We start from the raw sequence: 17596 nt of genomic DNA on the forward strand, positions 1-17596 counted from the left end.
AAAACACTTATAAATCCATTCTCACATAAATTTTCCCATTGAACTGACACTTTTACGTATGAATGGTTTTGCATATGATTTACATAAAATTATTCTGCTTTGTGAATAATCCCATTGAGATTAAATGGAGAGCATTTTTTTTTCTATACAAAAAGGCACAGGTAATGCCAAGTAAGATATGTTCCTATTTTGTTGATCCTGGAACAACATTCCTGTCTGAAAATATAGCACTAACTCATCCCTACCCCTAAACCTAACCCATCCCTACCCCTAAACCTAACCCTACCCATAAGTTATCCCTAAAAAGCAGAGAGAAATGGTGAACATGAATGGTTTAGAAACCCCTAACCCTTTTTGTAAGCCTAAACTGTAAACTTATCCTTTAAATCTGATTTTGGGACAAAATGTGTTTCAGAAGATCTCAACAACGTCTCCAAACTGTGCTCAGGTTTCTTGTGAAATTCTTCCTACACCAAATTATCTGAACTATGATATCCAAAATAAAGCAATAGTTCATCCAGAAATTTAAATTCTGACATCATTTACTCTCATTCTTTCTTCCTTTTGAGTAATGGACTGTTTTCTTTTCTGTTGTAATTATGATGAATGACAACTGGAGCCTTCAAGCTTCAAACAGGTCACAAAATTACCATAAAAGTATCATAAAAGTGATCCATACAACCGTACACTGCCTTCAGAAGCCTTATTATCTGCATTCATTTTATAGCTTTCTACTCTTAATGCAAGTCAATAACTGCCTCTGTTTCTGTTTTCATTTCTCCACTAGAATTTTAGAAGAAACATCCAAGACATAGTTGATATTGCATGAAACATAAGTGAGCAATAACATTTTCTTCTGAGAACAAATTTAGGCTGCATTTTCCCTGCAAGAACTAATGCACATATGTGATATTTTGATACATAGCCTATCCAGTATTTTGTCCTGTCTGTTTACATTAACGCAACATATAACAGTAGCTCAAAGAGTAGAGCATAGCATTTACAATGCAAAGGTCATGGGTTTGATTCTCAGGGAATGAATAAACGGTTAAAGTGTATACCTTCAATGCAATGTACGTTGGATAAAGGTGTCAGCCAAAAGCATAAATGTAAATATAACCAACTGTGTTTACATTAAAGGGGACCTATTATGCCCCTTTTACAAGATGTAATATAAGTCTCTGGTGTCCCCAGAATGTGCCTGTGAAGTTTCAGCTCAAAATACCCCACAGATCATTTATTATAGCTTGTCAAATTTGCCACTATTTGGGTGTGAGCAAAAACACACCCTTTGGGTGTGTCCCTTTAAATGCAAAAGAGCTTCTTCTCCCGGCCACTTTCCAGAAGAGGGCTGAGCTTTAACAGCTTGCACTTCAGTTGCTCAACAACAACAAAGCTGGAGAATCTCACACAGCCAAAATGAGGATTGTCAGTAACGGTGTTCAGCCTTACATTGTTCAAACCGGAGTCGGACACTGATGGAGAGACTCAGGAAGAAGTTACAACTTTTAGAATGAGACTGGACGTTTCTGAACGGTTAGTGTTAGAGTTGATTCAACTCATTGACTGCATGTGCCGTCATGTTAATCTTTTGTGTAAATCCAGCGTTGAATTGACCCTCGTTTGTGAAGCAGTCCGGTGTAAAATAACGGCATGTCAACAACACTCTACTACAACAACTCTTCCTCTTCTCTAAAGCAGCCCAACATGACCTCGTCCCCTTTGTCCCGGGGGCAGGGATTATGTAGATTTTAGGATTAGTGATGTCACTAACCCGGGAAGAAGCTCGTTGTAGTCCCTACCAGCCGATTGTTGTAGTCCTTAAAAAGTGATTTCTGTAAAAGAAAATATCTCCCTTTGCATTGAACTTTGAGCGTCGTAAATTTGCAGATGTTGTTTTTGCTCAAACAGCAACATTACACACTAACTAAAGTTAAAAAAGTGAAATCCTAATCAAGGACCCCTTTAGCACTGCCAAAATTAATCAATGGGTTGCAGAAGTCCACCTTTCAAAAGTTTTCGTTTTGAAAGAAATGAATACTATTTTAATAATAATCACAAGGACACATTAAATTGATGAAAAGTGGAAGGATTTATAATGTTACAAAAGGTTTGTTTTTAAAATAATGCTGTTTTTTTAAACTTTCTATTTATCAAAGAATCCTGCAATAATTACACAAAAATATGAAGCAGCACAACTGTTTTCAACATTGATAATAATAAATGTTTAATGAGCATCAAATCATCATATTAGAATGATTTCTGAAGGATCATGTGACACTGAAGACTGGAATAATGATGCTGAAAATTCAGCTTTGATCACAGGAATAAATTACATTTTAAAGTCTATTCTGTAACATTTTACTTAAAGCCTTTATGTATAATGCATTAGATATATAAGATATTCATAATGTCTGTTATAATGCGTTATATCTCTTCATAAATAATTGTAATCAAAGTTAAAATGCATTATGATATTTGGAGATTTCTCTACTTTCTAAAGGTGTAACAGTGAATAGATAAGTATTATCTGTGGTTACAATTATTCATGAGACAATGAATTATGAGGTGCATTACAAGGCACAATTAATGCATTAAAATATATGCATTATGTATAAAAGTTTTAAAGAAAGTGTTACAGTATATTTAAATGAAAAAAAAACTTTTGAATTGTAATAAAATTTCTGTTTTTACCATATTATTGACCAAATAAATGCAGCTTTGGTGAGCATAAGAGACTTTTTTTAAAAAACAATTAAAAATCTTACTGATCCCAAACACTTTGATCTAATCTGTCACATAAAATTTGTATCCGATTTTAAAAGTAGCCCAAATGCCATGTGAAAATAATGAGATCTCATATGCGTTTTTGCTCTTTAGACAAATAAAAGCAGAATTGGTTGACAGTGTCAATTTGACCTTTGCATTCAGAGTTCACTTTTAAATAGCTTTGTACCCTTTCAACATGTCACATTAGCAATCGATGGCTCTATATATAACATTTTAATTTACTGTGAGCAGATGGCCACATTTATTTGCAGAAAGGAACATAATGCAGACCGACACAAATGAGACACCAAAGAGACTGTCGATTCAAAACACAGTGTCAATATATTTAGTACTGTCATGCCTTGTTGCTAAGAGTTTTGAGAGCAAATTATAGTGTGTATTGTTCTGTTACCAAATTGATGAGCAGATTGCTTTATTTTAAGATGAAACCGTTGCATAGATACCACTGCGATCGATCGTGAGATTGTGAAATCTTTCCACCACAATAAAGCAGCCTTTTACATCAAAATAAGTATGTATATGTATCACACCTCACGTATATGTGAAACGTAGTCAAGTGACACACACCATGCCAATTCCCAGCATAAAGAGTTTAATATCACACACAGAGGCTTGAGGCTCTGTGTGCAACTGCCATATTTATATTCCAATCTTCTACACCGAAAACCCACATCGCAGAGCTCATAAAAGATTCATTCGGTGGTGGAAAGCAAGGTCGCAGAGGAAACCGGTCAGGAGGTAGTTACTACAACACACCAACATCAGACAAAGGCAAAGCGACCGTGCGATCACACCGGCAGACAGCCCCACCGTCCCATTATTGCGATAACCTCCTGCCCGGAGACTTTTGACTGACCCGGCCCCCGGCTGATGTGTGTCGTCTCGTTAGGGTGTGTTTGTGTACACGTTTTATTAGGTCACGATGTGCGGTGGCATTAGTGTGTGCGGCTGCGTACAGTATTAGTAGGGCAGAGCAGGGGAGGACGGGCCTCTTACGGGCTGCTCTCGCGGCTGTCAGAAAAATGTCACATTCGCTTAGAGTCAAGGCCACAGAGCCAGGGGAGCCCGGCAGACCTGATACCGCATGCCTGATATTCACGCCACCAAGCAGACAGAGCAGTAGCCCAACACAAAGACAGGCAGAAAACGATGACACGCTGCTTGAACAAGATGCTCTGTTAATCTGCCGCTTGGGTGACGGAACAGATTCAGCAGAACTAAAAGAAGAATTTCATGTACCAGCTGTACTAAATGTAATTTAATAATGTCAACCCGACCATGCTGTGTTTTTTTCTTGCACACAGTCCCGTGGCTTTTTATTTTGGCCGTTAAAGGAAAGTGACAGATATTTGGGATCGGATTGAGTTGTACCGCTTTAATGTTACAGCCTTCTGCTGCAGAGATGAGCCTTGGGGTCTCGCCTGGGGAACGACATGCAAACAGACCCTGCGCTCAAGCTGTCATCTAAGGACGCGAAGTCTGGTTCTCCATTAGGCCGCGAGACAGTCGAACACGCACATCTGCACTTTTTGAAATTCACAATGGCACCTAGAGGCCTATAAAAGCTCAGCCAAGACACCTGGTGTGGTCAGCTTAGGCCACTGTTCCCCCGAGCCATGCTGAAGTGTGGTGTCACACCAGGACAAACATGCTTTCAGGTAGAAACATTTGGAACATTTTTACTGTTTAGTCCTTTGGTTTGGACTGAGCCAGCGCTTAGAGGCTGACTGTTCACAAATTACGCCAAACACACTGCTGCAATGCCGCTACACCTGTAAAGGAAACATCAAGCAGATGTTCAAATGTTCATATAAACATGACTAACAGCTTCTGAGTGTCTTTTACTTTTTAGGTTTGCCACTTCTTACCGCAAAAGGTACAATCACACACAAATGGAAACATCATGACGGAAAACTCTGTAATTAACCATAATTAGTAAGGGAAAAATACTGAATCCATTAGTTAAATGGTTGCAATATTTTACACAGAATGGAAAGTTTTAATCTGATTAGCTGGCTTTATGTTTTTTCCCCCTAATGTTTTTATTTGTCCACCAGCAAACAAAACTGTGTTGTCAGTTCTGAGGAAAAACTAAACACTAACCCCCGGTTTCACAGACAAGGCTTAAGCTAGTCCTAGACTAAAATGCATGTTTGAGCTGTTTTAACTGAATGTAACTCGCACTGACATTTCTTAAAATATGTCATCGACATTGTTTTGTATCAAGATGCACACCAGTAATGTTTTTTTCTAGTGAACATTTATAAAAGCTACTTTGAACTAAGGCCTGATCCTGGCTTAGGCTAAGCCCTGTCTGTGAAACCGGGCCTGAATTTGCCAGATCTTGTAAGGTTCACTGCATTAAATCTAGGCGTTACAGCATTTTAGTTATTTTTATTTTTGGGAGACACTTTGTAGCAAGTAGGGCTGCAACAATAATAGATAAAACTGAAATGCAAACAGATTGATTAATTGTTTATATATTGGAGTGAATTCAGGTTGATTGGGACATTTTTTCCCGGTCATCTGAATGGTAAAAAGTGTCCCAATCAACATGAATTCACCCTATACACCGATCAGGCATAACATTATGACCACCTTCCTAGTTCCTAATATTGTGTTGGTCCACCTTTTGCTGCCAAAACAGCCCTGACCCATCGAGGCATGGACTCCACTAGACCCCTGAAGGTGCGCTGTGGTATCTGGTACCACAAAATGTTAGCAGCAGATCCTTTAAGTCCTGTAAGTTGCGAGGTGGGGCCTCCATGGATCGCACTTGTTTGTTCAGCACATCCCACAGATGCTCGATTGAATTGAGATCTGGGGAATTTGGAGGCCAAGTCAACACCTCAAACTCGTTGTTGTGCTCCTCAAACCATTCCTGAACCATTTTTGCTTTGTGGCAGGGTGCATTATCCTGCTGAAAGAGGCCACAGCCACCAGGGAATACCGTTTCCATGAAAGGGTGTACATGGTCTGCAACAATGCTTAGGTAGGTGGTACGTGTCAAAGTAACATCCACATGGATGGCAGGACCCAAGGTTTCCCAGCAGAACATTTCCCAAAGCATCACACTGCCTCTGCCGGCTTGCCTTCTTCCCATAGTGCATCCTGGTGCCATGTGTTCCCCAGGTAAGCGATGAACACGCCATCCACGTGATGTAAAAGAAAACATGATTCATCAGACCAGGCCACCTTCTTCCATTGCTCCATGGTCTAGTTCTGATGGTCACGTGCCCACTGTTGGCGCTTTCGTCGGTGGACAGGGGTCAGCATGGGCACCCTGACTGGTCTGCAGTTATGCAGCCCCATACGCAACAAACTGTGATGCACTGTGTATTCTGACACCTTTCTATCAGAACCAGCATTAACTTCTTGAGCAATTTGAGCTACAGTAGCTCGTCTGTTGGATCGGATCACAAGGGCCACCACACGCTCCCCATGTGCATCAATGAGCCTTGGCCACCCATGACCCTGCTGCCGGTTCACCACTGTTCCTTCCTTGGACCACTTTTGATAGATACTGACCACTGCAGACCGGGAACACCCCACAAGAGCTGCAGTTTTGGAGATGCTCTGACCCAATCGTCTAGCCATCACAATTTGGCCCTTGTCAAACTCACTCAAATCCTTGCGCTTGCCCATTTTTCCTGCTTCTAACACATCAACTTTGAGGACAAAATGTTCACTTGCTGCCGAAAAATATCCCACCCACTAACAGGTGCCGTGATGAAGAGATAATCAGTGTTATTCACTTCACCTCTCAGTGGTCATAATGTTATGCCTGATTGGTGTATAATGTTTGAAACCTTTTAATGCACAAAATGTAGAGCTTTTTTGTGCTAAAAATGCTAACATTATGTAGTTTTACAGCTACAAACTTAACAGCTCTGTGCCGATAGTCAAGACCTGTGTGTTTGTGAGGACCCACAGAAGTGTCAACACATATTGTGAGCTTCCTCTTATGTGGATAAATAAATAAATATTGATAGCAGCAGGTATTCGCACGACTGTCATGTGAGGGACAAAACCTAGAATCTAATCTCACACTTCTCTTGTTCCTCTTTCCAGCAGACAACACACAAACACCACAACGGACACAGAGCAGTAGCATCTCTGCTCACACCGGACATGCAAACACATGGACTACTGCGCATGCATGCACGCTTTCTGCCCACATTCGACCCCTCCGCTGTGCCACACACAATACAGGCTCATCAGTGGGTCCTAATCAGCCACCTCTCACAGTGTAGGCTGTGCTATTCAATCGCCTCATCTAGCCCTGCATTCGCGCACACTCCCTGATTGTAATGCATTACAATTGAATGTTAATGGGAACACTTGAAGGTGGGCGATGGGAGGAGGCTTATTCATTTCTCATTGCTTGTTAGTGCCGCTCATACGCTGCCCGTGACATTATTATGATGTCAACTATAGTATCATTATAAGCAGACGCCCCCGCATGTGTCGCATATGAAAATATTAACATAATTTTCTCTGTCCACCTGCCATTGTGATTGTTGCGTGGCTAAGGTGTGCCCTCACATACATAAGGAAAAACGCACACACTCACAAGACAAAGGAAACGTCATGTTAGTAGTTTTTTATATTTATATAGTAAATGTGAATAAGTTGAATATCATTTTCAGAAATGGAAACCTTTGGCATTACTAACTCAGTAGTCATCTGATTATGAATTACAAGGGGTTGTGTGTAGGGCTGTGCAACAAGGCCAAAAATATTAACACAATATTTTTTGCTTGCATATTATTCGATATTGATATTTATCACAATATTCATTTACCATTAAAGGGGGAGGAAATGCTTTCCACATAATTATTAGACCTTGAGAATGAATGTAAACAGGGTTTGCTTGACTTTTTTGCTCACCAGCCACTGAGGCTAGTGGTTTTGTAAAGTTACTAGCCACTCAGCCTTTTCACTATCCACAATTTTGACATTTACACAATTTGGGAAAACTGCCATATAGATATTTATAATATCATCTATTAATTAGGCAGCAGGTATATTAGGCTGCTGTCACTTTAAGACCTGACACACGGATCCATTACACTGGATCTGTTTACGTTCACTTAAAACATAACTGACTATGTTTACATGAATACTCACCAAGACCAGCATTTTGACATTTTGTGTGTATTTGACTGTTTGAGCTCAGTAAGCAGTGAAAAAGTACTCAATTTAGTACTGAGAGGCAGCTTTATGTGTGCGCACTTTGGGCATGAGCACAAAATCCGTGGGGTTGAGTAAAATTATGTGCAATACACGCAAGCCTACGAAATTCAAGCCCTGTAACACCAACAATATTCATCTGGACCAAATGAAACAAGTAAATGAGGGGAGGCGGGTTTGGGTGTCAACTCATTCTCAGAGATACTCCTGAGATACTTTCATCTGATCGATTTTTGTAGGCAGCAAATATGTATCCTTCGCTGCCTTTGATATCCCACAATCCAATCCTAAAAAGAAAGATAGCATCTGAAAGTTGCGGTTTCTGGTCAGTTTGTGTGTAAATGAACATTTTTGACCAACGTTTTCCACTTCTGATGTCATTTCTAGAGAGAAATTACTACTGTAGTAATTAAATATTTGTTTGGTTCTCACCTGAGCTCGTTCTATTTTGCTGTAGATCATTAAACTGTCCGAAATCAGTTTCGTGAAGTGCCTTCATGCACAAACGCTGCCTGCAGAGTCAATGCCTATAAGGCAGTGATTCAGCTGACTACGTTTTCGGATGCAGCCAATAACTCTCCATACTAGTAGGTGGCAGTATTCTGTATTTGTTATTCAAGCATGGAAACCAGAAGAGCTAGGACTGTGGATATACAAACCATTTTCACACGAATCGCGCTTAACTTTCTTCATTCCAGATTGCCATGAAAATATGATTGCTCAGATAAAAAATGAGAACAGCCTTCTGCGTGCGCCCTCTTGACTTTGTTGTTTGCTTGCTGTTGTTATTTGTGTTTTTCTTTTCATGCACAGGTTTGTTAAACAGCCAATCAGAGTGATCTCTCTCAGCAATGAAAAGCTGCTGATGAGGGTCTAACTAGTGCCAACGGTGAGGGAAACACCACAAAAACTAGGCTGACAGACACTTGACGGCCTAATACTGGCCGCCTGCCGACCGCCAGACTTAATGAAACTGAAATAATTCGAATAACAAATGAATAAATTAATTTATCATGAAAATTATGTATTGCATTGTTCTAATGCAGTCAACTACAGAGAAGCTGACACTGGTAAGTAATAATTATGAGGTCTTTTTTAACAATTTATATATCATCTTACTGTATGTCCTTGCTGTGCCCCTGTTAGTATAGCATCTTGACAGGGCGCTAATGGCCTGGTTGATAGTTTTTAATTGCCTTCTGTTTTTCATTCTTTTTTCTAAAACTGAAACATTTCACACTGTACGTGTTTCAGTTTGTGGGCTGTTTTGCACACACAGTAAAAAACCAGGGACATTTCCAGGGACAGCTCAACAATAACGGGAACTGGACATCTGGTCAACCTTTGATAGAGGACAATGGGCAAATTTAACCAGGATTACACCCCTAGAAACGCCCTGGGATGTTTAATGACCACAGCGAGTCATGACAGGTTAACATTTCATATGAAGGGCAGTGCCTTTTATAGTATGATGTCCCCATCATCATTTTGGGGCATTAAGGCTCAGGTACAGTATACTTCATTTTCCACGTTCCACTCCATCTCGCACACAATTAGCATGCAAGCCTTTCGAAGTACACTCCTTTGACCGTGGATAGGCACATTTGCTGTGTGTATGCTATCTTTTCAAGTGCTCAAATCACTCGCAAATGAGTTGCTGTCTGCATGAACAAAAAAACTGGCTGCACGTGGATAGTGTGTGCGGACATTAGCAGATTGTACTGATGATGAGAATTACATCACAGACAGGAAGATGGAGTGGAACGCAAACAAGGGAATTATACCTTAAAGGGTTAATTCACCCAGTAATGAAAATTCTGTCATTAATTACTCACCCTCATGTCATTCCACACCTGTAAGACCTTCGTTCATCTTCCGAACACAAATTAAGATATTTTTGATGAAATCCGACAGCTCTCTGATTCGTCCATAGACGGCAATTTAACCGCCACTTTCAAGGTCCAGAAAGGTACTAAAGTCATTGTTAAATGACGTTAAATGACAGTGGTTCAACCTTAATGTTATGAAGCAACGAGAATACTTTTTGTGCGCAAAAACAAAATAATGACTTTATGACAATATCTAGTGATGGGCGATTTCAAAACACTGCTTCATGAAGCTTTACGAATCTTTTGTTTCGAATCAGGGATTCGGAGCGCCAAAGTCACGTGATTTCAGTAAACGAGGCTTTGTTATGTGTTTCGAAATTTCAATGGTTCACCACTGGGGGGCGAGACTTTGGCAGTTTGATACAAGTGCCGAACCACTGATTCGAAACAAAAGATTTGTAAAGCTTCGAAGCTTCATGAAGCAGTGTTTTGAAATCGCCCATCACTAGATATTGTTGAATAAAGTCGTTATTTTGTTTTTTTTGGTGCACAAAATGTATTCTCGTTGCTTCATAACATTAAGGTTGAACCACTGTAGTCACATGAACTGTTTTAAATACGTCTTTAGTAGCTTTCTGGGCATTTGAAAGTGTTCATTATCTTGCTGTCAATGGAGGCCTCACTGAGCCATTGGATTTTATCAAAAATATCTTCATTTGTGTTCTAAAGATGAATGAAGGTCTTACGGATGTGGAACAACATGAGGGTGAGTAATTAATGACAGAATTTTCATTTTTGGGTGAACTAACCCTTTAAGACTAACACAGACCACCAGGTACCACCAGCACCTCTTCCACCAGCAATCTTTTCCCCAAGAGGTCTCCCATCCGGGTAGACGCCAGACTTAATTCTGCTTAGCTTCAGTGGGAAACCATGCAGGAGCCTGAGGATGACAGCCTCTGGTGTTAGTGAAATGGAGAGCAGCTGTGGGTCTGCTGGCCGCTTTTGTTCGTGCTCGGAGTTCTGGTGGAGAGATTTATGCCGCTGGTCCTGGGCCTTTTCATTTATCTAATTCCCCATTTGGAAGTCGGACCAATGGCTGGCAGAGCACATCCTGTCCGACCTGCCTAAATGTCCTTGATCTCAAAGGCGACTGATGCTTTGTGCACATCACTGCCCCCTTTTGACCGCCGTCCAAAAGCACCGTCACCGCTTCGGATATTTATTAGTCTCTCAACAGCCAAAATCCACTATGAGGCCATTTTCATTGCCAAGCTAACTTTAGAAAGGAGGCCTAATAGGTTCACACACATTATCTCACATCTGATCAAATGGGTGTATAATAGGCCTTTTAGCTGGTGGGCAAGATGAACTGACTTGGACTGCACCATTCATAATTCAGAGAATGGGCTTTCACTGCAAAGCTTTCTTTAGCCTGGATGTGCACCGAAAGTAGTGATACTCTCCGGGCAGCTGCTCGCATCCAGGCCGCTCTGGTCCAGTGCCACGCAAACACTCCATCCTGACCAAATCTGGCTGGATCATGCTACCACCAGTTGCTTATTCGAATAGATCCTGCTTGGACGCTATTTCACAAGCCCACAACATAGGCCAATATAAAAATTCATGATTTTACCAGCTGTAAATTAAAAGACACCTATTCAGGGGAAGCTTCGCTTGACCCCGCGTGACTAATAACTCTTACAAGAAGTGCAGAAATTCCATCTGGCTTCCAGCTTAACTGACATTATTCATTTTATCTCATATTTCCCTCTTTATAAAATCTCAAGACTGCGGCAGCCGGTTTCTACTGAGCTTATTATTAAACGACTGCATTTGAACGACTGAATTCCAAAGTACAACCGAGAGTTTCTAGCGAACAGCAGGTCTAAAGCACATTATTTCACTTCACTCCAGCTGGGAGGCTTTCCACTGCGGGCAGCTTCTCTATTTCTCAAAGGCCTGTGCGTTTAAACATTCTTATTAAACAATTGCAGCCATTTGCTATTGATGCACGTCTCCAGTGTATTTACAAATCGAAGGGAAAAAACGGGCTGCAAACAGATTTTGATCAACTTTGAGGGTTTTGTCTCACAGTTGCAACCAATTAGCACCTCTCCCCCGCAGAGGTTTGATATAATAGGGCTAAATAGTGAGTAAACAGACAACCCTCTCATTTCACATGCTAAAAGTGGCGGCTCCGCATCTCAGCGTCTCTGGGGGCTAGAAAAGTGTGGTCACCAAGCCTCCCATATAGTTCCTTTTTTAAAAATAAAAATGATAACTTCATTGATGGACGGCTTCAAATGGAAGCACTCTGCCTTCCAGCTGGAAGGAGATATCCGATGCTCTCCTGACAGCTCTGTGATGCCATTAAAGCAAGGAATGATCAGACACATCCAGTGGGGCCCTTGAGCTGCATATCTGAGCTAGCGTGTTTGCCTCTAAAGAACTGGCTAATTACATTTGATGAAGATGTTGATTGCGAGCAGATTTGTGGCTAATGTCTGTCATTGTGCGGCTGCGGCGCTCGTTGCTGTCATCGTATACAGTATGTAATTTATACTTGAATGCATAGATTTAATAAACTAATCAAAGTTTCTTTAAAGGGATAGAAAATTATCCCATAATTTACTCACCCTCAAGCCATCCTAGGTGTATATGACTTTCTTCTTTCAGCCAAACACTATCGGAAATACATTAAAAATATCCTGGCTCTTCCAAGCTTTATAAGGGGAGTGAATGGTACCCGAGATTTTGAAGCCCAAAAAAGCGCATCCATCCATCATAAAAGTAATCCTACATCCTTCGTCATAAGCTGGAACTCGACTCTCTCGTGAATGCAAGAACGGATGTTACCAGAAGCTAGTGATTACAGTTTATAAAGTTATAATTATGGATATTTTTCTAACAAAAATCCATCACTTCACTTCAGAAGGACTTTATTAACCCCCTGGAGCCGTATGGAGTACTTTTATGATGGATGGATGTGCTTTTTTGGGCTTCAATAAAAAATGGCACCATTCACTCCCATTATAAAGCTTGGAAGAGGCAGGATATTTTTTAATATAACTCCGATTGCATTTGGCTGAAAGAAAAAAGCCATATCCTCCTAACTACCAGAAAAAAAAAGGTTTGTGAATTTAGTATTTTTTTCATTACATTGTTTTGAATTTTTTGATATGTTATGCTATGTCCTCTGTAGAGGACACCAAGACTCTAAAATAAGACATGAATAAACATGAAAAGGTAATTTTTTTTTTTTTAATTCGCCAATACATTTTTAGGTTTCAGGATTTTTTCATACCAAACTTTGTATAAGGATGATTCTCAACTATGTTATGAAAGATATAACAGAATGATTTGATATACCATTTTGCTTTATCCATAAAATGGCCATAAATGTGTTTTCCTATTATATACAATGTATCTATACACTGTATCTAATTTGCATATTCATGTTTTTTGGGGCAATATGTAATGAAAAAAGAAGTGTAATAACTGGAGTAATAATTGGCAAGATTTTTATAATATCTAATATTTCATAGGAATATTGATATATAATTTCTTTCCCTATTCACTTGTTGTGTCTCCCAAAATGCATAATAAACATGCTTTAAATCCTGGTGTCCTCTACAGAGGACATGTATGAAATCAATGTCCTGTTTCGTAACAGAAAGTCATATTGTTTTATTTGAAACCCCATAACATTTTCCTGAGATGTTGACTTATGACAAACAATTTAAAAATTAGACAGATTTAAATGATAATTAAAATTTTAATTTGATCAGTAAATTAATGTCAGACATTTTTAAAGACCAAGGAAAGGGAATAGTCATGGTGAAACTTCCAAAGATTTGGTATCTCTGAAAAGCCCTGGAAGTGCTCTTTACAAGACATCCAGACTTAAAACTGACATGTAAGGTCTCAGAGAAATTTGCTAAAATATAATGTCCTCTACAGAGGACCAAACTCCATAGCTGGGTGTCAACTAGGATGGCTTGAGGGTGACTAAATTATGGAATAATTTAAATTTTTGGGTGAACTATCCCTTTAAGATTCATGCTTTCTTCTGTATCTTAGCACCTAGCAGTAGCTCCCGCTTTGAACTGCGCTAATGATAGCAGTCAATAGATGTCCAAACCCAACTGCGAGCAGCCACTCAAAACTAATTAAGAAGATGAGACCCTAATAAACGTACATCTGTTGATACAGACATAAACTGTTTACCACACAGTGCCTATAAATAATACAATGTACTACATGCTTGGGAAATAAAAACAAAAATGTCATTTACATCCAGTGTAACAATAAAGGTGTGCGCACAGATTCGAGATAATGATTATTGAGAGAATCAGCGCAGAGAGCTGAGAACAAAACGAGCTTTTAATTCGTTAAACTGTTATTGTTGCTAATTTGCATTCTGCTTTAAACTCGACATTTTCCCAGAGCCTAATTAAACCCGGTTTCATCCAGTTTTATGGCCTAAATAGAATTTCATCCTCTGTTTGTCCTTATTTAAGGACACAATGGACACAGTACGCATACATATGGACATTCACACAAATGCACAGACGTACACACAGTTTGAAAGCGTGTGAAGTGTTTTAAGTATGCAAGCGATGCAACCCCATCATAAAAAGGGAATTGCCAAGGTCAAGCAGGCGTCCATCTGTATCACTAGTTGTCATGGCCCCAGGGCATTATGGGTACTTAACAAACACACGTCGTGAGCGAACGAGTGCATCTGTCTCATTAAAACATGTTGCATATTTCACGGTTTGTGTGTTCAGTGTTCACATTTTTTTGTGAGTCCATGCATGTGGATGTTTCTTTGCATCCCATGTGAAGTATTCCTAGCAGGATAGAGACACACTAAAAGAATTCATCAATTTTTTATGTCTACATTGCTACATCAGGGAGATGGGTGTTGCCATTTTTTCTCTTCTCTATTTAATATTTAATGCAAACACTTACAACAAATTGTCCCCTAGGGCCAATTATGGAAGGTTTGTGGTGAAGAAACGGAAATATACATTCCTACGCATGCCTACAGGACTCTCATATCTTTCACTGATGCATTCTCATTTACATATCCTAATGTATGTCTGGGACAGCAGCACTGGCAAATTTGCAAACTGTGCACACATCTTGCACCGTATCATTTCCTTTCCTCTAATATTAAAATCATTCGCAGACTGCTTAACATACTGTTTTATAGAGCACACAGGTTACATCTAATCAAATGCATAATCTCCAGTCTGTAATTATGCCACATAGCGGGAAGTCACAAGCTCTTGGGTTTTATTCGAATTCATCTTTAATCACAAAAACGTTAACATGTTATCATAATAGCATGCAATTTTGAAATAACTTTCTTAAATTATAAAATTTTCTAAATGTTTTTTAATAAAATAAAATAAAATACAAGGAAATAAAAACATGACAGCTGTTTTTTTCGCCTCAAACTTTAGTAGAATTATTCTCAAATTCATTCTTCTACAGCTTAGTGTCTTCTAAATTCTATAAGATAATAATAATATATGTAAACCGGTGTCAAGTACAAAGAGTGCCGATATTACATCCTACCTCAGTACCTAGGCGGGTTGCATCAACATTTTAAATTTGGTGCTTTAACATATTGTGGTAATCAAATTTACTTGTTCTGAATAATTATTACCTAACCCCTAACCCATTCATCTCACCACCTTAATTTCATTTGAAACAATCTAATTCAAAATGGTAAACATACAGGAAACATGTAAGGCCAAAGTAGCAAATAAAATGAAATAAAAACACAGGCTACCATCATAACATACAGTGTGTGTGTGTGTGTGTGTGTGTGTTAGTCACTCTCACAATTGTGGCAAATGCAGCAGGAGTACACTGGAAATTTTTACAGTACTACCACCCAGTCTGTTCAGTCAGATGAGACATGTTCTGTCATTTAACATCCATTTGCATGATTTCAAAGCAAATTATAACAAGAAATCTTACTTTCTCACATCAAAATGGGTTTTGTCCTGGAAATACTTCATATTTTTACACATACAGTAATTGTAGCCTACAGCATCTCCAGTCTTCGCTAAAGAGTCGTGTATTTTATTGATGTCACCCCTGTATCTAATGCTGCCTTCACGTGCTATCGGAAATTTGATAATTCCCACTTCTGAAGTCGTGATTACGAGCTCATTGCATTCAAGTTTCGAAATGGGAGGGCGTTCGTGTGCAATTTTTACCTAGGAAACTATTTACGATAATTCAGAGAGCACGTGAAGGCAGCATAATTTCCAGTTGGTTAAACTGATGGCGTTATAACTCTTCCCGTTTCCAGTCTCCCCTCCTTTTGCGCTTTATTGCAAAATAAAACCTCAAATTAAATATTGACTAATTTAACTGCTATTTAAATCAGCTTTTATAAAGTTGTCTCATGCTGTGGCACACGTAATAATTCACCTAAAAACAAAGTGCATCTGCGAAAATTTCCGAGGCTATTTCAGCCAATCACAAACGTCTTTGGCTGATCGCTGTCCATGGTTCTGACCAATAAGGCCCTAGTTTACAGTTGCGTTAATAAACGCGTCTTTTAAACAAATTATAAGTGTTCAAATTGGCTATTGATAGCTGACATTTAAAGAACACCGACTAAAAGAATAGTAGTTTTGGCGAGTCTATGAAAAATTTACACTCAAGTACCGTGTGAAATTTTCGCATGTCTGATTTTTTTGCCTGAATATTTCCGGGTCAGGTAATGTGCAGTCCTTCTCTTCAATTCACATCTGTCACTTCAGTTCTCATCATCCAGCGCGAGGAAATCTTACACTCGAGGGGAACAAACGAAAACAGCTCTTACAAGTGCTTCTGTAACAATATGAACTGCGCTTCAACAGTCACAAGTCTGGTTGTGAAATATACAGGGTTGAGGACAGTGATTCATTGCGCAACTTTTCAGTCCTCAAGCTGTCGTCTCCTAATATAGAGTTCCCAGATTCTTAGAAAATGTTCCCTGCGTGCCGAGAGGCTCAGTTGAGATTTATTCAAGCAATTCAACAGTGATTCAGCCATTAACCTCCAATGAGCTAATTAGAGTGCTCAGCACTTGTTTAGAAACTGATAATCAAAGAAGCCACTGTGCATCTCGCAACAATGCGTATTTACAACACATGTTGTGACGATGAAAACGCGCAGTATTTCGCATGCTACGAAGGCATCTTACCTCGCAGGGTATAGTGGATAACATTAGCAGCAGGAACATGGCACTGAAGAGATGCATTCCTCTCGAAATGACAGCGTTCCGACCACCACCAGCACTTGGACACTTTCGTTTTCAGAGCTCGCTTGCTTTCCTTACAGTCCGCGCAGGATTCTGTCAACGTTCTGTCGAGCGCGCGACGATCCACATCACAGGCGGCACGCGCTGGGGTTTATTCCACTCACGGAGGCAGATTACCCCCACTGTGCCACGGCACAACGAGCCGCCTTGTGTTTTATGATTAGTACCCTGTCTTTCGCTTGTGACCGCCACCAAGAGGTCAGCGTTGTAAACGGGCACGGGAAATGAAGTATAGCAGAATAGTTTCCCTCTCAGCAGGGTTTTTGAAGTGGGATCGACTGACCGAGCTCCAGTTGCAGAGGTTGGAAGGTGACTAATGTGCTTGCGATGCTCCAACGCTAGGAGCAGCACACTTTGACGCTCTGGGAGCGGATTCAAAGAAATGCCCTGCTCAAGATGCAGCCCAGTCGCTCCAGTCCAGTGTGTGTGTGTGTGTGTGTGTGTGTGAGTG

The 17596-nt window shown here is 39.9% G+C and overlaps 1 protein-coding gene across 1 annotated transcript in view; it reads right to left on the minus strand.

Annotated features, from left to right (window-relative positions):
• Window positions 1-17441, minus strand: part of olfm2a (olfactomedin 2a) — a 92486-nt gene extending 75045 nt beyond the window's left edge. Inside the window, exon 1 of the mRNA XM_051888274.1 lies at window positions 17029-17441. Coding sequence (XP_051744234.1) covers window positions 17029-17085 — 57 coding nt within the window. The 5' untranslated portion in view covers window positions 17086-17441. The remainder of the gene's footprint in view (window positions 1-17028) is intronic.
• Window positions 17442-17596: the final 155 nt, after the last annotated feature.

The sequence above is a fragment of the Ctenopharyngodon idella genome, chromosome 3, assembly GCF_019924925.1.
Source record: "Ctenopharyngodon idella isolate HZGC_01 chromosome 3, HZGC01, whole genome shotgun sequence".
NCBI lineage: Eukaryota > Metazoa > Chordata > Actinopteri > Cypriniformes > Xenocyprididae > Ctenopharyngodon > Ctenopharyngodon idella.